The 27,275-nt window shown below is 36.6% G+C and overlaps 1 protein-coding gene across 1 annotated transcript in view; it reads left to right on the top strand.

The window, feature by feature from the left end:
* The window catches only part of DNAJC15 (DnaJ heat shock protein family (Hsp40) member C15), an 81,887-nt gene that overhangs the window by 8,671 nt on the left and 45,941 nt on the right, over positions 1-27,275 (top strand). The window contains exons 2-3 of the mRNA XM_026009604.2: positions 21,151-21,202; positions 23,903-23,976. Coding sequence (XP_025865389.2) covers positions 21,151-21,202; positions 23,903-23,976 — 126 coding nt within the window. The remainder of the gene's footprint in view (positions 1-21,150; positions 21,203-23,902; positions 23,977-27,275) is intronic.

The following is a 27,275-nucleotide window of genomic DNA, read 5'->3' as shown; positions in this document are numbered from 1 at the left end:
TTTAGTCCATGCAATAACCCCATGAGGTTTAGCTAGTGTTATAATCCCCCACTTATAGATGGATAAATTGAGACTTAAAGCAATGAAATAATTTGCCCAAAGTCACACGTTGATGTGTGGATGAACTCCAAAGGTATCCTGCTTTATCACCTCTGCTTTTACTCCAAATATATTCTATCTTCTTTCCCCTCCAACCTTTCTAACTGTGTCAATCAAGGTCTAATTAGGAAAACAGACACATTTAAATTATGTAAAACAAAGGAAGTGTAGCACAGAGAGTTGGTTTCATAGGCGAAGGAGTTGTTGTGAAGCCAGACGGGATTGTGAGGCAGTGCAGAGGTTGAGAACAGTAAGAAGCCACTGGCATTCTCAGGGCTGCAGGGTCACAAGGAAGAGGTGCTGTTTTCATGGCCGCTCCTGGCACCTGGACCATGGGGCATCTGTGTAGTGGGGAGCTGCAGCCACAGTGACCCTGCTGCTCTGGCGCTGCTACAAGGCAGGGAGGAAAGGGGGGAACTACCCTGGCCTTTCCCTTTTTTCCACCCTCCTGTCTCCCACCATTGCATCCCATTGGTCGGACTCCTTTGGAGCCAGATGACACAGGAGCCATGATGCAGGACTTAGCTGTCCTCCCAGCAGAACAGAGTAGGGAGAAGCTGGGGAATGGATTAGTGACTACAAACAGATCTGGGACCAACACACTGACTATCTGTTTTCAGCTGTAAGGTGATTTGAATTCCACAGATGTTGAGAAATTTGAAAGCATAGTCACCTAAAAGCACTGTTACAAAACACTATTTTATAAATGATGCACATTCCCTTAGCCCGCAGAGGTCTATTTAACTCACAGTGTAAAGCAGAATATTATTTCAGGAACTCCATTTTCACTGTCTTATGCTCTCTGAATATTATTTAAATGCTATTAGAGATTAAATAAGCATTATTAGCTCTCATGAAAACCCAATCACCATGTGTAACACTTTTTCCCTTTTAAAATGGAAGACTTTTTTCAACTATAGATTTAGATTTATAGAAAAGCAAAAAGATAACACACAGAATCCCTGTGCACCCCACTCAGTTTTCTCTGTTAACATCTTTTGTTAGTATGGTACGTCGTTATAATTAACAAACCAATGTTGCTGGATCCATTATTAACCAAAGTCTGTACTATTTTCAGATTCTTAGTTTTTGCCTACTATCCTTTTAATAATGTTCCAGGAGCCCATCCACGATAATCACATTACATTTAATTTTCATATCTGACTTGGCTCCTCTTAGCTGTAACAGTTTCTCAGACTTACCTTGTTTTTTTTTTTATTTTTATTTTTTTATTTTTTTTATTTATGATAGTCACAGAGAGAGAGAGAGAGGCAGAGACACAGGCAGAGGGAGAAGCAGGCTCCATGCACCAGGAGCCTGACGTGGGATTCGATTCCGGGTCTCCAGGATCGCGCCCTGGGCCAAAGGCAGGCGCCAAACCACTGCGCCACCCAGGGATCCCTTACCTTGGTTTTGATGATGTTGACAGATTTGAGGAATACTGGTCAGATATTTTGCAGAATGCACCTGTCCTGGAATTTGTCCATATGCAAGGCACATACTATAAACATCATCTCTCACTGTTTAGGTTAACTTTGATCTAATTTAAAAAAACAAAAAACAAAAAAAACTTTGATCTAATTTGATGACGTAGTATTTGTCTAGCTTTTCCACTGTAAAGTTAACTTTTTTTCCCCCCTTTCCATGCTGTACTTTTTGAAAGGAAGTCACTGTGTGTGGCTCATATTTAAGGAGTGGGGAGTTATGCTTCCACTCCTTGAGGGTGGAGTTCTTTATGAAATTATTTGAAATTTTTTGGACAGGAGATTTGTCTTTTTCTCTTATTTATTTATTCACTCAATCATTTATTTGTATTGGTCAGGATTCATGGCTATTTATACTTAGGGTTATAACTCAGTATTGTTTATTTTGTTGCTCAGACTGTTCTAGCTTTGGCCTTGGCATCTCTTTCAGTTGGCTCCTATACACCTTTGACATATCCCATTACTATAAGGTTTTTTTTTTTTAGTACTTCCTTACTTTTGGCACTATAAGGTGGTCTAGGCTCAATTTATATATTTCCTGTCCCTGTCCTAGAATCAAGCATTTCTCTAAGAAGCTTGTATAGGAAACTTCATCCTGGGTCACAGCTCTGGATCCTACCTAATAGCTTCATTTTTATCCTTTTACCCAACTTGTCCCCATTTTCCTTATCTTCCCCTTGTATAGCTGATGAAGCCAGATAGTAAAAGATTTCCTTGTCTTGGGGTAAAGTGGCTGTGCTTTTAGTCCACCAGAGAATGTGCCGTTTCTCCTGCAGTTTCAGCCATGCTCTGTTTTGTTTTGTTGGTTTGTCTTTATTTTTATTTTATCTTTTTAAAGATTTTACTGGGCAGTCCTGGTGGCGCAGCGGTTTAGCGCCGCCTGCAGCCCGGGCTGTGATCCTGGAGACCCGGGATCGAGTCCCACATAGGGCTCCCTGCATGGGGCCTGCTTCTCCCTCTGCCTGTCTCTCTCATGAATAAATAAAAAATAAGATCTTAAAAAAAAATATTTTACTTATATATTCATGAGAGACACACAGAGAGAGAGGGGCAGAGACACAGGCAGAGGGAGAAGCAGGCCCCATGCAGGAAGCCCGATGTGGGACTCGATCTTGGGACTCCAGGATCTCACCCTGAGCCGAAGGCAGGTGCTTAACCCCTGAGCCACCCAAGTGTCCCTATTTTTATTTTTCAATATCTGCTATTAGGGATTGCTAATCGAGGATGCCAGCAGACTGTGAAATCAAAGAGAGAAATTCATCAACCTTTCTGTATTTATTTATCATTATATTTCAAGTTTGTTATAGAATCTTATTGGGTCAGTGAACAGTGATGCCTATCTCCAGGTACAAAGTAATATATGTTCCTCTGAATGGTTTCTTGTGATCTTCCGAGGAATGATTTCACTTCCTTTTGGCATACCTAGAATTTAACAACCATCACCACCACCAAACTGAAAAAATAGTTTTGTGTAGCAGGTATATAGAACTTAAGGGATAAGAACTAAAGCAGCCATGAAAAAAACAAAAGGAAAAAAAAAAAAAGAAAACAGCCATGAAATCAGTTACAGATGGTACTATAAACAGCACTGTTTCTCTCAAATACTGCCTAGCTGCAATGATGTTAAAGTTTTACTCACCAAGGACTCTGTTACCCTGTAGTACTTAATAATATATCTAAGTATATTATGTTTTTTTGTTTTGTTTCATCTTAAAGATTTTATTTATTCATGAGAGACGCAGAGAGAGGCAGATACAAAGGCAGAGGGAGAAGCAGGCTCCATGCAGGGAGCCTGATGTGGACTCCATCCCGTGACCTCAGGACACGCCCTGAGCCAAAGGCAGATGCTCAACCACAGAGCCACCCAGGCATCCCTATCCTAGGGGTTTTTGACTCAGATTTTGTACAGTATTACTGTAGGTCTTGGTACTATAAATTCACTTTTGGCCAGTACAAGTTTCTTCCAAATTTGCCCCAAAACACTGCTCCTTAATCTTTTCAAATATGTTGTTTTATAAAATGACCTGTTTCCTGCTTCCATAATATTAGTAATATTTTCTATTTTTATTTGTTGAATATATAAAAATAAGATAAAAAGAACGATATGCTTGAATGTACTGAGTTCATCATGTTCATGCAAATGATTGAGGAGGTAAACTAACCCTTAGTCAATGTCTTCTCATTACCAGACACTGTGATTACATTTTCCCATTTCTTATAATAACTCTGAGAAATTTGATGTTACTTTTCACCATTTTACATGTAAGAAAACTGAGGACCAAAGTGGTCTCAAGGTCATATAGCTAGGAAGTGGCAGGACTAGGATACAAAACCAATTTTGACTTGGAAAGTCCTTGACTTTTTCGCTGAATGATATTGCTGCTCTATCATTTTAGATATCAGAAATTGATGAAATCCAATTCCAAGAAATGATTTATAGTCCTGATATTTGTGGTAATTTTCGGAGTCTTCAGATGCTTCAAGATAATGTTTAAAAATTCTTAAACCTTGAAGCAGAGTTAATTTTATTTCACCTTAACTCAGAAAGGCAGAAAAGAATACTGTGTAATGAAATTTAAGCTGTAAGCATTACCACTCTAAGAAATTGTTGCCTAAAGTAAAATAGGTTATTGTAAGGGAGTAAAAGTAGTTTTCAAAAAATGACATGATTTCCCAAGCAAGAAGAATAAGCAAAGCTACAGTGTTGCAGGTAAGGTATACATCAGATGCAAGCCAAAAGAGTTTAGGGAGTACTTGCCAGGGACTCTAAAGTCAATGTAATAAAAGCTTGTAGGAGTACATGATAGAGAAGAGGCTAGCTAGAGATGTGGCAACATCATTTTTATGATCAGCGTGCAAAATTAAGTGTAGCAATAAAAAGGGAGATGCCAAAGATCAGTGCATTTGTTTTTATCAAAGAATGCCAGGAGGAATTTGTTTTTAAAGTTTATTTGAGAGTAAATAGGCCAGAGGGTTTCTAACTTAAGAGATTAAGCTATGAAACTCTTCTGACCAAGTGGGATCTTCGCAAGAGTTTTTTTTCCTAATAACCTTTATTTTTTTTCTCTGACTTTGAAAGAAACAACTGTGTAATAATATGATAAAGTAATCGTAGAAGCTATCATTTATTGAATGTTTATCCTATCTAAAATACTAAGAAACAACTGTGTAATAATATGATAAAGTAATTGTAGAAGCTATCATTTATTGAATGTTTATCCTATCTAAAATACTAAGTGATATGAATCTTCTAATGTATAAAAGTTCATACTGACATAATTATTATCCTCATTTTGCAGATGAAAGAGAAACAGTAGGATAGAGGTTAAGTAATTTGTCAGAGGTCATGTGCTGACAAGTAGAGATCTAGCCAAAATTCAAACCATATTGCTTTGATTTCACAATCTGTGATTGAGGAGAGGGGTGGGGCGGTGGGGTAACTGGGTGATGAACATTAAGGAGGGCATGTTATGTAATGAGCACTGGGTGTTATATAAGACCGATGAATCATGAAACTCTACCTCTGAGACTAATAATACATTTTATGTTAATTAATTGAATTTAAATAAAACTTAAAAACTCTGCGATTCTAGGACTTTGTCTAAATGATAAAATGTAGGCACTAAGAATATGTAACTACTAGGGACGCCTGGGTAGCTCAGCGGTTGAGCACCTGCCTTCTGCTCAGAGCTTGATCCTGGGATCCCGGGATAGAGTCCCACGTTGGGCTCTCTGTGAGGAGCCTGCTTCTCTCTCTGACTCTGCCTCTCTCTGTGTCTTTCATGAATAAATAAAATCTTTAAAAAGAAAAGAATATATAACTACTGTTAAATTTTGGCTCATCTCATTCTCTTTTCTTTTTCCTTTGTGTATATGCTGCACATTCTGATTTATAATCTTTTTTTTAATATTTATTATTCATGAGAGACAGAGAGAGAGAGCAGAGACACAGGCAGAGGGAGAAGCAGGCTCCATGCAGGGAGCCCGACGTGGGACTCGATCCCGGGACCCCAGGATCACATCCTGAGTCAAAGGCAGATGCTCAACGCTGAGCCACTCAGGCATCCCTATAATCATTTATTATATTGTCTATAAACATTCCTCAGTATATTACTTGTCAGTGCCTATTTCAGATATGCCCTAATTTATTTAATTATACCCCTTTGTTGGGTATTCAAATTGTTTCCAGTTTTTATATTATGAATACTGCTGTGATGAATATTCTCATATATAAGTTTTTATGCACCTCTCAGATTATTTTCTTAGGATAATTTTTTTAAGTTGTGCTTACTGAGCCTGATAACTTGGAATGTATTTAAGGCTGCTGATTCCAACGATGAAATTACTCAAGACGGATTGTCCCAATTTGAATTCCCAGCACCAGTTCATGAGATTGTTCACTGAATCACTCCCTCAACAACTTGTAAGACTTGGAGTTGTTGGCTAAAATGTATGCCTCTCCTTAGTAATGGCCCTTTTACTGGAAGAATGACAGATTGCCACATGTCCCTATCCAGAAGAAAAGTTGAAGGAAATATGAGTAATTCCATTATTCTTATTAAAGTAGTCAATTTTATCTACTTCCATACTTAACAAACTGAATGACTTTTTTTATATTAAATATAAGAGTCTTGAAAATATAACTTCTTGAGGGTGGGTGAGGGAAGATAAAATTTTATGAGAAGTAGGGAATTATAAGGAGCAAGAGCATCAAGGACTGGTGCTAGGATCTAGTTTGGCATTAGATAATTAAATGACATGTTCTCTAGGTAATTAAACTAATAAATAGGATAAGACATGATAAGGTTTTTGTGAATGGGTGTTAAAGTCAGATAGGATGTTGGGATGCCTGGGTGGCTCAGTGACTGAGCATCTGCCTTCGGCTCCGGGCATGATCTCAGGGTTCCGGGATGGAGTCCTGCATTGGGCTCCCTGCATGGAACCTGCTTCCCTCTCTGCTTGTGTCTCTGCCTCTCTGTCTCTCTGTGTCTCTCATGAATAAATAAATAAGTAAATCTTTAAAGTCAGATAGGATGTTTCATTGAATATGAGCTGGAAAGATTTACGGATTTTTATAATTTAAAGAGTATGGGCATAATTTTAAATTGTTGCTTGAAGACATAGGGTCCAGTCTGGAATTCGAATACCTTTTATTTTAGTTTTAGTGCAGACACTGATAATCCCTGTTACAACTTGGACAAGGCATGTCGCTTTTCAGGACTTCAGTGTCTTCCTCTGTAAATTGTGGAGTTTTCTATACTAGATGTTTTCTATCATTTCTTCCACCTCTATGATTGTGACTTTGACTTACTGTATTGCAGTCAGAAATGCCAACAAAATATTGAGTACCCTATGGAAGCTTTGAAAGGAAAACAAATATATCTTTTTGTATAAAAGTATAGGGTCTCTGTATCTAGAATACTGTGTGTACTTCTGTGTGCATCTTTTCAGTCAATAGAGGGCAGCCTCAGTGGCACAGCGGTTTAGCGCCGCCTGCAGCCCAGGGTGTGATCCTGGAGACCTGGGATCGAGTCCCATGTTGGGCTCCCTGCATGGAGCCTGCTTCTCCCTCTGCCTGTGTCTCTGCCCCTCTCTCTCTCTGTGTGTCTTTCATGAATAAATAAATAAAATCTTTAAAAAAATATTAAACAGTCAATAGAAATTTTTAGTAAGAGACAAATGTATTGAGGGTAGAAGTATGTATTGAGTGTGGAAGTGAGGGGAGGGGAAAGCTCATTTGAAGAATGGCTGAAATAATTTGGAACTTAATTCAGAGATAGTTTAGAACTCTTAATTCAGAAAGTCATTGGACAAAGGGATAATTTAATAAAAGTACAATAATAGGGGGATCCCTGGGTGGCTCAGTGGTTTGGCGCCTGCCTTCAGCCCAGGGTGTGATTCTGGAGTCCCGGGATCGAGTCCCACGTTGGGCTCCCTGCATGGAGCCTGCTTCTCCCTCTGCCTATGTCTCTGCCTCTCTCTGTGTGTGTCTCTAATGCATAAATAAATAAAATCTTAAAAAAAAATAAAAGTACAGTAATAAAGTGATAAAGGATATCCATTGGCTGAACAAGTTCCTTTCTTCCAAATTCTGGAAAACACAACTAAAGGATATTCCTTAAACATAAGAGAGAAATTTAGGGCAGTGACGAAAGTTAAAGAAACTAACTCTTAGATTTTGAAGTACCTAAAAAGACCCAGCTTTTGAGAGCAGGTATATCTGAAGCTTCAGACCAAATAACAAGTCTCAGAAGTTACATTTACAGATCTGAGATTTACAGATCTGAGTCTGATAACAGACTCCGTGTTACATTTACAGATCTCAATTTACAGCATTGAGAAACACAGAGCAAGGATGCTACACTAGTTCTTCCTAACAAGTATTTTCCAAACGTCATAGTTGTTTTTCAGTATCATTCTGAATTAATTTTTTTAAAGATTTTATTTATTTATTCATGAGAGACACAGAGACAGAGAGAGGCAGAGACACAGGCAGAGGGAGAAGCAGGCTCCCTGTGGGGAGCCCAACATGGGACTAGATCCTGGGTCTCCAGGATCACACCCTGGGCTGATGGTGGTGCTAAACTGCTGAGCCACCCAGGCTGCCCCGAATTAATTTTCTGATTAGAATTTTGCTTTGCAGATCTTGCCTGCTTCTGGCCTGTCTGCTTAATATTGAGATGATTCCATATTGTTAAAATAGATGGAAGTTGACTTTATATTTCATAAGTTGTCTGGTTGAATCTGTTTAAAATATTCCACAGGTAACTGGTCTAATCTGTATCTAACATTTTATAGATATTTAACATAGACTATAGATGATTCCTGCCCTCCAACACACATACATATTCGTTTGGGATAACCTAAGGTCACAATGATGGAAGAGCAAAACTTTAATCAGAATTCAGGTTTCTCATCTTCTAACCTTTGTATTGTCCCTATACCTTCCCATTTTCCCCTCTGGCTGAACCTTGACTCTGTCCTTCAGCTTTATCTGGGTTCTTCTGAAAAGTCACCTATTGCCCAGAAGCATAATACTCAGCTAGCTGGTCATCTCTCTAACCATCTACGCCATATGCATCCATCCTGTCAATTAACCATTCACTTTTATTTAGCCCATAGTATAGTTTGAGACTACATTGATGAATAAAGCCTACTTCTTGCTCTGTAGAAGCTCACAGTTTAGTAAGGGAGATAAATTATGAAGTTGTAGTCTGGGATCATAACAGAGAAATAAACTGGGAGGTAGAGAGGTGGTGATATTGGAATAGGGGAGATTCTAATGTCATTGATTCCTTTCATATTTGGGAGTTTACTTAATCTTGCTGCCTGTCTAGAGTAGTTCCATTTTTCTTCTTTCCCTGTTTAGTAGCCACAAAGCCATATATCAAACAGCTTCTGTGTTAGGGATAGGGATTGAGCACACTATCTTTTTGTGAAAGATGGTGAAACAGAAGGGCAGGGACTAATAGAGTGAGTGAGGGCAGTAGGGGTATGACTCAGATACCTCTGCTCCCTTCCTCATAGCCAGCAGCTTCGGAAGAGGGAGAGCTTATTTTGAGAAAAAGTGCCATGGTCCGGGTATAGGGTTGGAACCAGCTCCGAGGAAAAATGTGTAGAGTAGTCTTATTGGTGGTACCTGGTCAAATAATCTGCTAACGTCATCTTTAGGCCTCTCAATTCTGCTGCTCCCTACTACATTACTAAATTGTAATAAAGATAGAAAAATGAAGTCTTCCCCTTTCAAGTTAAAACCTAGTGTTAAAAGTTTTTACAAATTTTTAAGTAATTCCAATTACTATATTATTATAATTTTATATACTTAGAGTTTTAAGTTAGTACATCCTTGTTCCAAAATTGACGAACCATGTTAACATTAGTAAAGTCTGTGCACTAGGGTATTCTCAGCACTGGTTATCTCCATGTAATTGTATAAAGCAGTGGATCTTATTTTTTTTAAATATTTTATTTATTCATGAGAGACACAGAGAGAGAGAGAGAGGCAGAGGGAGAAGCAGACTCCATGCAGGGAGCCCGATATGGGACTCGATCTTGGGATTCCAGGATCATGCCCTGGGCCAAAGGCAGACGCTCAACCGCTGAGCCACCCAGGTGTCCCAAAGCACTGGATCTTAACCATAGTGTTCTTGCACATTTATATAGCAACATGAGAAATGGGATGGTGTTTACAACCATGTGCCTTTGCAAATAACCCGTGGTCCGTAATCTGGTTTAAAATCTGAGTCTAACAATGAAATGTCCTATGTATCAACTTTTGAGAATCATTGACAAATAGCTTTAGCATACTTTTATTATCCCAAGAAATATTTCTAGTTAAAAACCTAGTAAGTTCTCAAAGGAATTAGATACATTTATAGATAAATAAAATAACTAAAGCAAGCTAGTAAAATTTGGAGACATACATGTTTTAAGATTTTCTATCCATTTGTAACCTTTGTGAGGTCATCTTACTGATCTCTTTCTTTACCCCTATTATTCCTAGTCTGTGGTGGACACCCAGAGTAAGTGTTCAAATGCTCAATTAGTGAATAATGAATGAATCAAGGGGATATTACTAAAAGCTGAAACACAGCAGAAATCTATATCAGGATTTTTCAGAAAGCAGAACCAAGTAGTATATATTATTTTGATGATTTGGTTTGCATAATTGTGTGGACTGGCAAGTCTGAAATTTGTGGAGCAGGGGTACCTGGGTGGCTCAGTTGGTAAAGGGTCTGCTTTTGACTCAGGTCATGTTCTCAGGGTCCTGGGACTGAGCCCTGGTTAGGCTCTCTGCCCTTCTTTTCCCTCTCCCTCTGACCACTATATGACCCCCCCCCCCCCACTCCTGCTCACTCTTTTTCTTTTTCTCAAATAAATAACATCTTTTTAAAAAGTTGTAGCCTGCAGGCTGGAAACTTTCAGACAGTAGTTTGTTCTTGGCAGAATTTCTACTTCAAGGAAACCTCAGTTTTCTTCTTAGTGCCTTTCAACCGATTGTATGAGGCCCACCAATATTACCAAAGACAAACTCCTTTAAAGACAACTGATGGTAGACACTAGCTACATGTACAAAATATCCACACAGCAACGCCTAGATCAATGTTTCATTGACCTAACCAAATGGACATAGAAAACGAACCATCACAGTATCTTTGGATTTAGGGATTTGCAACCAAATGTACGGCCTGGTTTGGCAAACTTATGATGATCCTGGGAGCTCTTTGTGCTCTCTGAGGCATCCAGGGCTACATTGATATTGGGGCAGGACTTTGACTAGCTACATTTAATGTAAACAAAGGAAGGCTGCTTATTTTATTAGGAGAAAGCAGAGACAAGATTTACATCAGTGGGTCACTGAAGAAATGCAAAACAGTACTTAAAAGATTATTTATTCCTCAGTAATAACATAAATACATAAATCACTATGTATAACAAGGATTTAAGTTTGGGGAAATTCTGTTTTTTAAGATTTTATTTATTTGACAGAGCAAGCTTAAGCAGAGGGAAAACAGGCAGAGGGAGAGACAGAAGCAGGAGAAGCAGAGAGCATGACTTGTGGCTCTGTCCCAGAACCCTTGATTCATGACCTCAGCTGAAGGTAGACCCTTAACCGACTGAGCCACCTGGGCGCCCCATAAATTTGAGGAATTTTTGTTAATTATATTAGAAAGTAGAGAAATATTCGATTAGACCAAGCCTAGGAGTTTTGTTTCTTATTATGTTTGGCTTTTGGTCTTATTATTTTGCTTTGTTTTGGTTTTGCCCTTTTATTTACTCTTTAGGCTTACTGTAGAGATGAATGCTTGCCTGCAGTTAAAAATAAATGAAGTGACTTTAAAGAGGAGCAAATACAGATGTAGTTAGCTTTGTTTTTCCTTTTTACTTAAAGTTTTCAGGGGAATTAGTGTTTTGAGAGAGTTTCAAATGTATTTTTTGGCATTGGATTTTTATTCTACTTAGTAAAGGCCAAGTAGATTAATGTGTTTTGGTCCAATTTAGATAAAAAATCTGTGAAATTCTTGCCAGCTTGAAGAATTGTAAAAATTATCTTCCTAATGTCATTTTATCATGTCTGACACTTTTTCTTGAATAAATTCTCTTCCCCTCTTTCTTTTGATCTGTTTGTGCAATACCTTTCTTTCCCAAATTCTGCTGATTTGCCAAGTCTTTCTTGTTTCTTCTTTTTTCTTTTTCCACTTACGTTGTTTAAATTCAAAGAGCTCTCTTTGTAGAAATTGAACCAAATAATAAGACAACATAAAACACTGAGTTCAGCAAAAAGTGATTTGCTTGTGATTAACCCTTGAGAATTGAGTCACTGCAAGATAACAAAGAAAGAATTTTTTTGAGACAACCTGCTCATTCTTCTTTTTCATTCTTAGATGAGACCTTTTTTCTCCCTGAGTGTTACAGATTCACATACTGCTTTGCTTGGGCTTTATCATTTTCATCATGGCATGTTTTTAGAAAAACCAGTCCAGGTGAAAAACCAGTCTCATCTTCATTCTTAGATGAGAACTTATGACCTCCTTTTCCTCTGACCCCAGTTGTCTCACAGACTTTGCTTTCAGCAAAAGGCAACTCTGTTCTACCGGTTGTTTAAGGCAATGACCTTGACATCTGTTTGAATTATAATTGACAAACAAAAATTGCATTTAAGGTATACAGGGTGGAGACACACACACACACACACATTGTGAAATGATTACTACATCAGACTAATTAACAAATCCATCACTTCACTGTGTGTGTGTGTGTGTGTGTGTGTGTGTGTGTGTGGTGAGAACACTTACGACCTACTCTTAGCAAATTCAAATATGAAACTTAATCATCCTATAACTGAAAGTTTGATCAACATCACCCCATTTCTCCTACCCTCAGCCCCGGGCAACCACCATTCTACTCTCTGTTTCAAAGAGTTCAACTTTTTTAGATTCTACATAAATGTGAGATCATACAGTATTTGTCTCGCTGTGTCTGGGTTACTTCACTTTGTATAACGTGCTCCAGATTCATCCATGTTGTCACAAATGCCAGAATTTCCTTCTTTTTTATGGGTGAATAATATCCCATTGTATATATTTGTATATATACACATTTTCTTTATCCATTCATCTGTCATTGGACATTGTTTCTTCTTTTTCTCTCATACTTCACATCCAATCTCTCAACAAATCTAAATGCCTTTATCTTCAGAATATATCTAGAAGCTGACCACTTTTCCCTATCTCTATCACTAATCCCTTTGGTCCAAGCTACCATTATTTCTTGGATTGTTTTAATACACTCCAAAGTCCTCTCCATGCCTCTGGCTTTGACAGGTCTTTTCTTAACATGACAACTAGTGATCATTTTAGAATTCTGAATAAGATAATGTTAGGCCTCTTCTTAAAACCATCATGTCTCATATCACCCAAAACTAAAGTCCTTATGTTGACCCCAAAGGCCAAATAGACATGATCTGCTGTCCGTGTTACCCTCTGACCTCATTCCATATTCCTTTCTTCCTCTGTCACCTTCTCCTCTGTGCACACTGGCCTTCTGGATATTCCTTAAACACACCAGGCATACCTCTGCCTTGAGACCTTCATTCTCTTCATTCTTGAGACTTATTCTGCCTGCCTGGTGATTTTTCCTTAAATATTGGCATAGATTCTCCACTTTCTTCAGTTTTTTTTTTTTCCTCCAAAAGTCACCTTTTCAGTGAAGCTTTCCCTGCTTACTCTATCTAAATTTATCATTCTTGATATACAAATACATACCCACTTCTCTACCTGCTTAATATTTTCCACAGCACATAACATTCTATTATATATTTTCCTGATTTATATTGTTTAATGTCTGTTTCTTGTGCTAAAATGTAGCTTCAGAAGGATAAGGATTTTTTCTGATAAATCATCAGAACTAAGAATTGTGACTGGCATATAATATAGTAGGCGCTCACTGAGTATTTATTGAAATCAGTCAACCAGTTAAAGATGAGAGATAGCCTCCAAATAGCTACTTGAAAAGTACCTCTTTTATTGGAAGTTTCTTTATTTTTCTTTTTAAAACAACTCAATTTTTTCTTCATGTTTTCCTATGTGGACCTGTGAATTATCTTCATTTTTGTTATGTAATTTACCTGGCACATTACTCTTTATTTCATTTTCTTGGTCATCTGTGAGACTTTTGGATATGTTTACCTGGTCTAGGATGTTAAGAGACATGATGATGTGTTAGTTTCTTAGTTAAATTTGATGACCACTGTTCATTATATTTTCCCATCTCAAATTTAATTCCATTCACTAGCAGATGGAATACAGTACACAAATCATCTAAACTCTAAAAGGTATCTGGATAGTGGGGAAGCTTCTTAAAGGTTCTTTTAATCTCATTATACAAATTTTTGAAAACCTGCTATGTACTGTGTACTTTGTTAGATTTTGAAACTCCAAAGAGATAAACAGTCCCATCCTCCAGAAAGCTCGTATTTTAGAAGGAATTTGAAATTGATAGGTAAAACCATTATTAAATAATGTACCATTATTGTAATCTGTTAAATACTGTGGGGACACTAAAGAGGTTTGCTTGGATGAGGAGATGAATGAGGGGAGAGGGGGAAGCTTCACTGGGAGATGACTTTGAAGCTATTTGTTGAGGAGTAAGTAGGAATTTTCCAGGAGGACTGAGCAGAGAGGAATAGAAAAGAATAAGAGTAAAGACGTGGGAGTAAAGACGGACTAGCAGAGATCTACCATGTTTACACAGTGTGCTGATCATTTTTGATAACCTTGCCTCATAAAGCATTTTGACCATCCTAATGATGTAGGTTTCCACATTTCCATTTTATAGATGAAGAAATGGGCCCAGACAAATCAGCTTAGGGTAACAGAACTGGTAAATGTTGATTTGGATTTTGAGTCCAATTAACTTTGAAGCCCATGGGTTGATTATTCAGGGGTGGAATGTGTGGATAATCAAGGTGGAAGGTTGAGAGAGTTCATGCTTGCTTCATAGATGAAAAACATGAAGTCTTCTTTTTAAAAAGTACAAATTTAGAATACCAAAGGCAAAGAGGAATGGGGAATGGTATGAGGACGAGAAGGAGGATGATATGGAGCAGATTTAAAGACTAGCTGGCATCAGAAGCCATAATTTTCTTCCAATGGCATTTATTGTGGACATTAGACTTTTCTTTAGCCAAACTTAACAGTTTAGGAATAAGGATCTCTATGGTAACTCTCCAACCAATTTGAAACTAATCAATGATTTGGTTGAGATTTTATCATTCATTGGTTTCTGCAGTGCTATTATGCAGATGCCTGGACATTTTAGTATCTAAAATATTCATGCTTTGTGTATAGTCATAGGTAATACAGTGAGAACTATGCTTTTTGGCATTTTTCACAGATAAAACCTAGAGTTGTCATGAATTTTTAAGAACTAAATATCATTGGCCAATATCACATAATTTTGTTATGTGTAAACATATTGTTTTTGTTTTTCATGGTGACCATAATGAAATTGTTAAAAACTGAATTTCCAAATTTGGAGTAAATAGAATGTTTTCTGTTTCTCTTATATAGACCACTGCTCCCAAACACCAGGATAGACCAGTTGTAAAACAATTAGTTGGTGAAATTTTTAATTGATGTGTAACTGATTTAGTTCTTAGGTATATATGTGCACATTTTTTCCCCAAGTTTTTATTTAAATTCTAGTTAGTTAACATATAATGTAATAATAGTTTCAGGTGTAGAATTTAGTGCTCCATCATTTAACATACAACACCTGGTGTTCATCACAAGTGCCCTCCTTAATCCCCATCACCTATTTCACCCATCCCTCCCTGCCACCCCTCCAGTAACCATGAGTTTGTTCTCTGTAGTTAAAAGTCTGTTTCTTGGTTTGCTTCTCTCTCTCTTTTTTCCCTGTATGTTCATTTGTTTTGTTTCTTAAATTCCACATATGAGTAAAATCATGTTATTTGTTGTTCTTATATGTGCATGTTTTTATAGAAAGATCAGCTTCTTTAAGTATGTGCTAGCTTGGGTAGCCCGGGTGGCTCAGCGGTTTAGCGTTGCCTTTGGCCCAGGACTTGATCCTGGAGTCCTAGGATTGAGTCCCACATGGGGCTCCCTGCAGGGAGCCTGCTTCTCCCTCTGCCTATGTCTCGGCCTCTCTCTCTGTGTCTCTCATGAATAAATAAATAAAATCTTAAAAACAACAACAACAACTGTGCTAGCTTAATTTTGTACAGAAAAGAATAATGTATCTGAGAATGTATTTAGATCTCTGCCGGCCTAGATAATGCTAGCTACTTTCCAAACCCATATATATCTGAGTCTTCAAAAAAAATGTTTAAAACGAAAACTTGCCCAAGGCAGCATTGTGGATATTTTTAAAACCAGCAACAAGAACCCTTATATGGCATCCACATTTACCATCTCTTCTCTCCAATGTATGTATGACACCTGTGGCAGTTTTGGCTGGGCCAGAGTACTGGTATATACACACCTTTCTTTTAGTTTGTGTAAACCCACAGATGTACTATGGTGTCAATCTCAGTCGCATAAGCAGTTTTAAACATTTAACCTGGTTATTGCCTCGTTATTAGAAAATGACTGTCCTGTGGTACTGACACTATGCTTGATTCACCATTTTGCTTTTAAATGGTCTTTTCAGTGTCGTTTTTGTCAGTTACTGGCAATTTAGTTTTAAAGAATTGTTATTTAAAAAACATTCAGAATAAAAATTGAAGTATACCATGCGCTTGACACTGGATCAGATATGATGTTGTATATATTAAAGAAATAAATTAGATCCTGTTAGCCTGAGGATATAATCCTGAAGTTTAAGTAAATGTGAAATAGCATAATAATAAAGCATATGTGAAATTTTTTTCAACAGTGGTAAATTAGAGATGTTGATGGAATTCTCTGATATTTACACAGTTATGCCAAATGAACCATGGGCAATTTAAAAGCCTTAGAATGTTTTACATGTTATTTTACTTTTAAAAATTAAAGTCAAATAAAGGTGTGGTTAAGAGTTGTGTGTGAACTGCTTGCTGAGATTTCAGATTTGCTCTCCTGTACTTCCTGTTTTCTATATTTGCAATTAGATCGTTTCTTTTCCCTGTGAGGGTCATTCACATATGTGGAGGACTGGGGGAATTTATTGTTGTTTTAGAGTTCTCTCAGTTTGTGTCTGAAAAAAATACCAATGATTTTGTAATGAATGGAAAACTGTTAGGTAGTAGATAAATAGTTTTTCTGGGAAATTGATCATATTTTTATTCTGGACCAATTAAGGTTACAGTTTTAATTGCTTAAAAGCATCTAATAGTTTTAGTATTTCCATTGAAAACTTTATAAGAAAGATTTTTGTTGTTATTTCAGGGTGTAAAATCTGATTATGTAAGATATATGGTATTTTTTGAAAATCTCAAGTTGAGTTCAACTTCCAAATAATTATATTTTAATATCACATTAATTACAAATGCCATTACAGAGGTAAATCAGATATACCTCCCTTCCAATAAGGAATTTTAATTCCAATAAGGAAAATGAGTTTTTGATGAGCTGTGGTATACTTTGTCCATTCACTGTGGGTAAATAAGATTTGATTGCACAGTTTTTGGTCATATATTGAATATTTTTATTTGCTCCAGTGATCTACCTAATTTGGGTTTGGTTTTGTTGTTGTTTTTAAAGGTTGCAAGGCCTTTCATGTTTATCTTTCTGTAAAGCTAGTCTTTAGAAAGAGATGTTAGCTCCAACATCAACATTTTTCTTATTATTTTGTTATACTATTATTTTTCTTGTTAAATAAATGAAAAATGAAATATATATAGCAGGTTTCTGATGTGCTGTAGGAGCTCAAAGATAAATGATATACCTTTTTTGATTTTAGTGAGCTTTATTTATATATTTCTTACAGGTATTCTCATGTTGGAGCTTATAAACTGAATGGCTTCAGAGAAGTCATGGGATCCCTTCAAATTATATATACAATTTTTTTAAAGATTTTATTTATTTATTAATGAGAGAGAGAGAGAGAGCGCGGCAGAGACACAGGCAGAGGGAGAAGCAGACTCCATGCAAGGAGCCTGATGTGGGACTCTATCCTGAGTGTCCAGGATCAGGCCCTGGTTGAAGGCGGCGCTAAACCGCTGAGCCACTGGGGCTGCCCTATATATACAAATTTTGCTGTGTGCATATATTTATGGCTTAAGGGGTGATCCATAGATTTCATCAGATATTTGAAAGACACTTGCTATCTAGAAAAGGTAAAGGAGATAAAACATTTAACTATAAATTAATGTAATAAATGTTGTAATAAGGATAAAAATAAAGGTCTTTGGGAGATTAATGTAAACATTAGAGGCCCATCATGTTCAATGTCCTACATAGGATTCATTTCATACAGGCCTTTGCCTTGTGCATAGTATAGTGACTGGTGTACAGTAATATTTGTATTAGTGAGGGTCCTGGTAGTAATGATTTTTTTTTGAAGATTATTTGAAGGGATTATTTGCAGAGGTGGGCATGGTTTAAGGTAACCAAAAATGAATGATGAATTACCCAGGGCCTGGCAGTGGTTGGAAACATCCACCCAAGGAAAGGGGCAAGAGGATCAGAATTATGTTCCAGAACCCAATGACAATTGTAGGCATGGAAGAGGAGCCCTTTAATAGGAGCTGTGGCCAAAGAGGAAATAGGGTGGGAGTAAATTGTACCATTACTTCTATATCCTTCTACCTTGCTTCTATCCTTGCTTCTATCCTTGCTTTTCTGCTCATGCTTCCTGTTGGGAAGGACTGTCTCTTGTGCACAGTATTTCAATCCCACTTGGCCAAGTAAAAGTCAGTCTTATGCTCGGAATACTTCCCCACTAAGAGATGAGGAGCTAACATAGCCTGTGCTGGGTTTACCACCTTTGTGGTGGTATCTTTCCTGGTGCCAGGCTTACTGAGTGTTTCTTTGTTCTGCTTAAGCATAGTCAATGGCTTTCGTATGCCCACAGCTTTCAGTGTTTCAGACTCCAGGGACAATGTAGGGTAGAGAGGGGGAAGGTCCTTCTATTATACCACCAGAGGGGTGGGTGGGTGCCTGTAGGCCCATTTCTGTTAGTCATTTAGCTGCTGGGGGCACCCACTAGCCAACTGGAACTGATCTGTATCTTTTTAATGTAAGTAAAGCATTTTCCAGTGTTTGACTTTATAGTCAAGCTTGGATACCAAGATTATTAATTACTTATTATTAATGGGGAGGAATCCTATTTATGTCTGGATATGTGCTCATTGTTTTGTGTTGCAAATGATTTCCATTCTATGGTAGATTTAGGTTGAAGTGTTAACAAATTATATCTGGGTAGACAAAGATAAATATTTCTAGTCAGATGAAAGAATACATAAGGTTATAAGGAAGGAGAAGAAATTCACACATGAAACATTTGAGTAGTTTGTTTGGACTGAGGTTCATTAGAGTGAACCAGTGGAAAATAAGACTGGAAATTTCAAACTATATAGCCTCAGGGAGGCTCTGGAAAATGGCAAAATTATACCTCAAAGAGGTATAATTAATCTTCTTTAAAATCAGTACTCCCTTCCTTTCTATTCAGGGCAACCTGTCTAGACAACCTGAAAGGAACTTTGGAAACTCTCTGGATATTTTTTACCTCTCTGGATAACTCTCTCTAGGCTTCCTCCCCTCTGCCAGGGAAAGAATCTTCCTTTACTGAGGTGCTCCAGTGTTACTGCCTGGTGAAAAGGTATATCTTAGAACAAGAACTGAGAGCTGTAGACAAACTTCATCTTGTCTATGAAGAGTTCTAGATTTCTATGAGAAAGCTACTAGATATTGAAGTTAAGAGTACCTTCATACAACTGCTCTTTGTTTTCTGGTGTTTCTCATGATAGAGTGTTCCCTTGAAGACCTGGGGCTTTGATTTCCTAAGATTTGTATTTCCTTACCAACTTGAAGACTAATATCTATAGGGCTCTTTGGTTTTATCATTCTCCAGTCTCAGCCTCCGTCTTACTACTTCTGCACCAATGTGAAATGTATCCATTCTGTTCTCTCCTGAGATTATACTAGATTTTATTTTTATGGCCTTTCCTCGATCTTACGGATTTACCTCTCTCACCAAATCAGACAAAAACATTTCTGTCTCTCCTATATAAATAAAGGCAGTCCAGGGATGCTATGGCAGCTCCATGATCATCCAGGACATAGTCGCCTTTCATCCAACAGTTTTCCCTTCTTTATCCAAGATGGTGTAGAATGTCTGTGTTTCAGCCAGCAGAAGGAGAAATGGAAAAGGAGAAAGACATTTTTCTTGTCCCACGAAGGACTTCTCAAGTTGTGCGTACTACCCTGCTTATTATTTTATAAACCAACGCTTAGTTAACATAGCCATAGTCTAAGGGAGCCTTGGAAATATGTCTGCATAAAATAGCAACTCCTGATCCTAGAGAAAAAAAAAAAAGGGAGAATGGATGTTTTGGGGGGGAGGGATCACTGATCTTTACTTCATAAACCTTTGCTGTTGTGACTTAAATATTTTTCTGAGATAGCAAAGGGGAAGAGGATAGAATAATACGGAATATGTAACTAATTTAAAATAGATTTTTATCAGAATGAGCTCATAACTTTAGATTCTGAATTCTTGGCTCTTTAAAATTTTTTACATTGGTCTAGAAAGGTAGAAATAAATTGACTTCTAAGTTATTCATAATTTTTACTAATTTTTGGCAGTTTGACTTTACTAAACATAGATCTAATGTTTTATCAAATTTTTGAAAACAGCAAATGCCATTGAGCATTGCAAATATAAAGGAAATATGTGCTTTTTATCTTTGTAGAAGGTAAGTATATTTAACCCATTATTAAGAATAATTTACAGGGGCATCTGTGTGGCTCAGTCAGTTGAACATTTGACTCGGTTTTGGCCCGGGTCATGATCTCAGGATCATGGGATTGGGCCTCATGTCTGGCTTTGTGCTCAGTGCCAAGTCTGCTTGTCCCTCTCCTGCTCCCCACCCCCAAAAAAATAAATACACAAAGTCTTTTAAAAAAAGAATACAGAAAATATTTTATAATAGGTAACATAAAAGCTCTTGGATAGAATGAATTCAAATATATGGGAATTAAACGAAATCAAATGATTTTAGTTCACTGAAAATTGGCTAAATATATAGTACACAATAGGTTGAATACCATAGACACTACAGATTATTATTATTATTATTATTATTATTTTTAAAGAGTTTATTTATTCATGAGAGACACAGAGAGAAAGAGGCAGAGACACAGGCAGAGGGAGAAGCAGGCTCTGTGCAGGGAGCCGGATGTGGGACTCCATCCCGGATCTCCAGGATCATGCCCTGGGCTGAAGGTGGCGCTAAACCACTGAGCCACCCAGGCTGCCTGACACTAAAGGTTAAAAGAAGTTCTATTCTTCACAGCAGAGCTTGAGGAAAAAAAATATTAACATAATTATTTTCATTATTAAAATGGTTTACTTAAAAAGAGCTGGTGTGTAAGACTGTAAGTGATAATTGTTTTTTCCTCCATAGGCAAGAAATTTGATAGCTATAGGACTGGGTGTTGCAGCTGTTGCATTTGCAGGTAAGATAAATAAAGGATACTTAGCAATAAATGTTGTAGGAGAAATATTTCCAAATAGCTTCTGTAGTGATTCATGAGGAGACCCTCCACATTCTGAGGTTTGGGTTAAGACATACATTCTCATTGTTTCCTCCAATTATAGTCACTGAACATTTGTCAGTGTAGCAAAACCTAGATAAACTGTGTAGTGAAGAAAATTAACAATATAGAAGCTAGGAAAACTAGCTCCAATAATGGTTGGCTTTCCTGGCATTTTTTTAGTTTAAGCTATAGTATACTTTAAAAATTTTTTTTTAATATGGAGCAATGTAAGTGATATGGGATTCCTTTATTCTCCCATATTGATTTTTTTCCTTGCAGGTCAGATTATGTTTCTTGAACTGTCGCTTTTCGTTATGAGCACAGTTATTCCCCCAGAATGTATTAATTACTTCATTTTTAACACATTGGTGTAATTTCCTTTTAAACTCAGGAGAATTTTTTTTACTACTCACCAAAGAATAGCTGTAAAAATTTAAAGCAAAATTGCTGTCTCTTCTAGTCATTAACATATAGTTTTAAATTGCATAGTTATTTCCTAGTCAGATGTTAATCTGAGAGCATCTCCTTGTTGATAAAGATTTACATTTTTTGTTTTAGCATTTGTGTCTCAAGTTCCACAATTTTGTTTTTCAGATCTTCTTTTTAAGTGAAGTTACATTCTGTTGTGGTTATATGGACTGAGTAAGATCCAGTAGAAAAATGGGACATAAAAAATTTTGTTTTGTTTTATATGATATTTAATTTCACACAACTATCTTTTAAAGCACCTTAACAATAAACACTTTAAAATCTAGGGCAGCCAGGGTTGCTCAGCAGTTTAGCACCGCCTTCGGCCCAGGATGTGATCCTGGAGACCTGGGATTGAGTCCCACGTCGGGCTCTCTGCATGAAGCCTGCTTCTCCCTCTGCCTGTGTCTCTGCATCTCTCTCTCTCTCTCTCTCTCTCTCTCTCTCTCTCTGTCTCTCATGGATAAATAAATAAAATCTTTAAAAAAACAAAAATCTAGAAGACCAATGGTTCAGATTCTCTTGGTCTTTGTGGCATCAGGAACTTGTGTCTCATTGTAACTATATTGAGGTTCATGAGGAGACTATCATGTCTAAAAAGGAATTCTGACAAATTTGCCCATAAACATGAAACAATTTTAGTATTAACTATTAGAGTATTAGCTATTATTGGCATAGGTATTTTAAAATTCAAATGTAAGATTTTTATTTGAAATTAAAGAAAAATGCTGTACTTTTGCCAGAGTCTTCTTTCTAAAATGAGAAGAATTGGCATGTGTATTGTGTACATACCATACTGTTGCCAAGTTCTTATTACTAACTAGAATATTAAATAGCAGGCAGATCTCTTCCAGAGCCAAATATAACTGAATAATAGAATTTAGGAAAAAGTACACTTAAACTTGTTGAAACTAAGTCTTCTGGTCTGTGGTTATAGTAAACCTCCAGATGTCACTTATTAAAGGCTTTCTTTGCCTGCTGTTTTCATCGAGACTGCCTAATTGTATGTGCTTTTAATTATTTTGAGATAACTTAAAAGTTATACTTTATACTATTATAGAATCACATAGAAGTTGACAACTCTAGGATAAGAGATTTGGATGAGTTAGGCTTTCACTTATTTCATGTATTTAATTTTACTTTACTTAATGCTCTCCTTGATCTTAAGAATTTTTTATCCTCTACTTGGATTGACTACTTCCCATTTCTAGCATCCTATTTTTCTCTTTCATATGTTTTTTGCACAGGAATAACAATATGTTTAGACAGATAACTTTTTCTAAAAGATGTAGGTAATTGAACTTTCCCAGTGGAAATCTTGATTTGTAAAGAAGGTTATGGTTGGAAATTGAATAAAGTCCAGAGTGTCATAATGGGCTTTCTAGCAAGACTACTAGTACTAGATACTATTAGTATCTACTCTTAGTAGATACATATGCTGATTAGTGTACAAAAGGTAAATTAGCCAGGTAATATTTCATTCTTGTTCCATACCCTCGAAACAATTTGGAACCTGTTTTTGCTATTGAAGATTCAGAGGAGTTTATCAGGATACCTAAGGAAAGAAAGCACTAAAATAAGATAAAATGTTTTTAGGAGACTAATCATCCTCAGTGAGAATTTAACAGTAAACAACTTTGGTGAATATTTCTTACATAATTGCTTTCTTACTTTAGAGGTCACGCCATTACTTTTATCCCGTGTTTTACAGATCATAAGTAGTATTTGTTTTCTATATATTTCAAAGTGATTATCACTGTGAAAACCAGTGCAAATAACCAGGTGTGTGAATATACTTACACGAAAGGACTTTATCTATAGTTTGTGGTAGAAAGAGTGCTAGGATATTATTTTTTTGTTACCCAGCATATTCTATGAAAGTAAGATATATAAACATTGACATTTTCTAATTTTATAATAATGAATTAGAACTTGATAAATTTAGTAACTATTTTACTGATGTTAAAATGAAATGCTTCTTCTATTTAATAAATTAGAAATTTGAAAAAATAGGACTTCCTGACAAATTTTGATATAGTTGTTGAAATAACATAGATAGAAGAGCTATCAATAAATATTGTGGTTTGTACCTTGTGGGTATTGTATTTGATTATAGAAAATATATTTGCTTTTATTCCTGTTATTATTTAGGTCGCTATGCATTTCAGTTCTGGAAACCTCTAGAACAAGTAATCACAGAAACGACAAAGAAGATTTCTACTCCTGTGAGTTAAAGATGGCCTTAGTTAGAACGCTCTTTTTAATTTTTGTTCTTATGCCATTTTTGATAGTAATTTAGAAAATGTCTTGGATTTTCCAGCACTTGTAGTTTACTTTCTTTATTATATCCTAGGACAGTTGGTCCAATTTATCGATTTGTTTTAGTCTTGGTCACTTTATTTTTATTTCTAACCTTATTCCTGCTTTTGACATCTAATTACTATATTCTTTTTAGTAGTAATACACCGACCTTGAGGTAATTTCTCTTCCTTGTTTAATTAATATTAATTTATTCTTGTAGTGATTTTCTATACTAATCCCTGTGGTAAAAGCTGGGTATAGTTGAAGAACAAAACAGGCATTGTCCCTGCCCTGATGGAGCTTACCCAAGAGTTTATTTCATCCTAAAATTTGAAACTGACCCCCTTGTACCACCGTGTGGTCATCTCAAACATAAAATTATGAGATTCCAATCCTGAAATTCTATAGGGCTTACACATTAATCTATAGGCATTGTAGCTGCTATGCTGAGCTGAATATAAGTGAAGAATGAATGATAGTAGATATCTAAAAAGCTGCAGTGTAGTAAACTGGTTTGTACCACTAGACACAATGCAAAGAAAACTCACTGAAGCATTGCAGCATAAACATTGGCTTCTGGGAAATAGAAGCAGATATGGGATAGATCAACTTGGCTTGCAGCAATTTGAGAATGAATGGCTTGTTTTAGCAAAGGCATTACAGGCTTGTGAAGCTTAGTTAGCTATGAACAATGACCATACTTTCAAAGGATGACATACTGACAAATAATTAAACTCAGTTTCAAAAGAACTGCAAGTGATTTTGCAGATATATATATATATATATATATATATATATATATGTATGTCTATGATTAGAGGGAACATGTTTCTTTTTTCCCTCTGTTTACCTACTTATATTTTATTTTCTGCAGTATTACTAGGTATTTATTATTCATTCGGTAAATATTCATTAAGCTCCTACTTAAATATTCATTACGTGACAGACAGTATTTTGGGGAGTGGGCTATAGACATGGACCATACAAAGGCATTGGCCTTAAGAGCGTACATTTTAGTGGACACAGACAATTAACGAGTGACTAAGTAAAATACATAATATGTAGAAATGTTGACTGTTTTTAAGAAAACTAAATCAGGGTAAGAGGTTCAAGAATAACAGCAGAGAGGAATCCATATTAGATGGGTTAGGGAAGGCCTCTCTGAGAAGGTGAGGGAGCAGACCAGGTAAATCTCTGAAGAAAGAGCTTTCTAGGCAGTGAGAACACTGCAAAGGTCCTGAGGTGGAAATGATCTTTGCAGTGAGAATAACTCCAGAGGAATATGCAAACAGAATAATGGTAGAATAGGGCCTAGATCATCTAAGGCCCAACAAACTATGATAAAAACTGCAAATTTCACTTTGAGTATAATGGAAAGCTTTTGGAACGCTGTGAGCCCTGGGGCAGTGTGATTTGCATTTTAGATTATCACTCTGCCTGCTGCCAGGAGTGTAGACAAGAATGAGCCAGAGTGAAAGCTGTCAATCCCGTTAAGAGGGTATTGAGATAGTGCAAGTAATACATTATGTTGGCTTGAAATAGAGGAATGGAAACAGTGGCATAGTTCTTTAATGGATTTTTATTTATGTCTTTCCATATGTTTATAAATAATGAATGGAGAAAATTTCAGAAATTATTTCTCTTCTGTTAAGGTGATCTTCAGTAGATATATTTATATTGTAAATAAAAGACTCACAAGTTTTATAGAACTACATTATTTAACATTGTAAAGGAAGAGAGAACAAGAAAATGAGAAAATTTTCACCGCTCTGTGGAGGCTCACGGATAAGGTAGACGCATTTAAGAGGTTGTCACAGGTGTAGGGAACTTGGCACCTGCATTTCTTAAGGAGAGAGAAATGAGGTATCCCTCTTTCCTTCTCCTCCGTGGGTCTGAGGTAAGGAGCAATTTTTTATAAATCTGGCCCTTTTTTCCCCTACAAAGTACTACTCCTGCAATTTGCAGTGAAAATATTTCTTAGAACATCTTTATCATCATTGTCGTCATCCTAATTATACCTCTGTGAAGATAAGAATGTCTTAAACAATTTTTTAAGTATTAAAAAATCTAGGGAAACTGACAAATTAAATATATGCATACTTTCTCTTGGCACTAATGATTTCCAAGTGTCAAACTTCATAAAACACTGCATTTACAGAGTTTTAATCTTATAAATATGATTCATTATTAAACCGAATAGAGTTGCTAAAAAATGGGATTTATAATCATGTGCCACTAAATCTCTGTGACTCAAAGCCTGCAAGGTTCAGATTCCTATGGATTCTTTTTTAGATTTTTTTCTTGTGGTTTGCTTTCTCTGTGTTTTAACATCATCTTGTTCTTAAAACCCATCTTTGTTTTTTCATACTCCCCCCCCCCCCCCCCATTTTTCTGGAATACTGCCTGGAGTAATTTTTTCATATAGAATGCATGGACGGTAAATGTTTTAAGTTCTTCTCTGCTAACAGTTTGCTTCTTTTGCTCTCACTGTTAATCATCAGTTAGCTGCTGGTTGGAATCTGGTGGAGCCAATAGGAGAGGAGTTCAGAAATCTCTGCTCAGGAGGCTCCTGGCTGGCTCAGTCAGTGGAGCCTGCTGCTTCTCTTGCTCTTGGGGTCGTGAATTTGAGCCCCACATTGAGGGTAGAGATTACTTAAAAAAATCTCTGCTCAGACTGAATGAACCTCAGTGCCCACATAAATTCTTTCCTGCATATTCTTAGCCGCATTTTCTGGTACACTCAGGCTCTCAGCCAGAATTTCTGATGTTCTTATTCTTACTCCTTTGTAAACAAGCAGCCTGTTTGGATTTTTGTCGTTGTTGTTTGTACTTTAGGCTTTTAGTTTTTTGGTGATTTTTGTTTTTAACTGGAAGTTTTTGGGGTTTTCTCTTTATTACTGATATTCTAAAATCTCACAGGTATTCTTAGTGTGACTTAAGTGAAAATTGTCTGTTTTTGTTTTAGAAGATTCTCTCATACTTTATTTTTCCTTCCATTGTCTCTCTTCTCTGTTTCTGGAATTTTTATTAGAGACACATTGGACCTCTAAGTCTATCCTTCATGTCTCTGAACATTTTCTCTCTTATCTTTTTGCTTTACATTCCACAGTATTTCCACAGCTTATTTTCCATATCACCTGATTGTTTTTTAATAATGGCCATTCTGTTATTTAGTCCATCTGCTAAATTTTTTACATCAGTAATATTTTAATACCTGAAAATT

Source organism: Vulpes vulpes, chromosome 6 (genome assembly GCF_048418805.1).
Source record: "Vulpes vulpes isolate BD-2025 chromosome 6, VulVul3, whole genome shotgun sequence".
Taxonomy (NCBI): domain Eukaryota; kingdom Metazoa; phylum Chordata; class Mammalia; order Carnivora; family Canidae; genus Vulpes; species Vulpes vulpes.
Note: the sequence above shows the minus strand (reverse complement) of the source record. Positions and strands in the feature narration are given on the sequence as shown.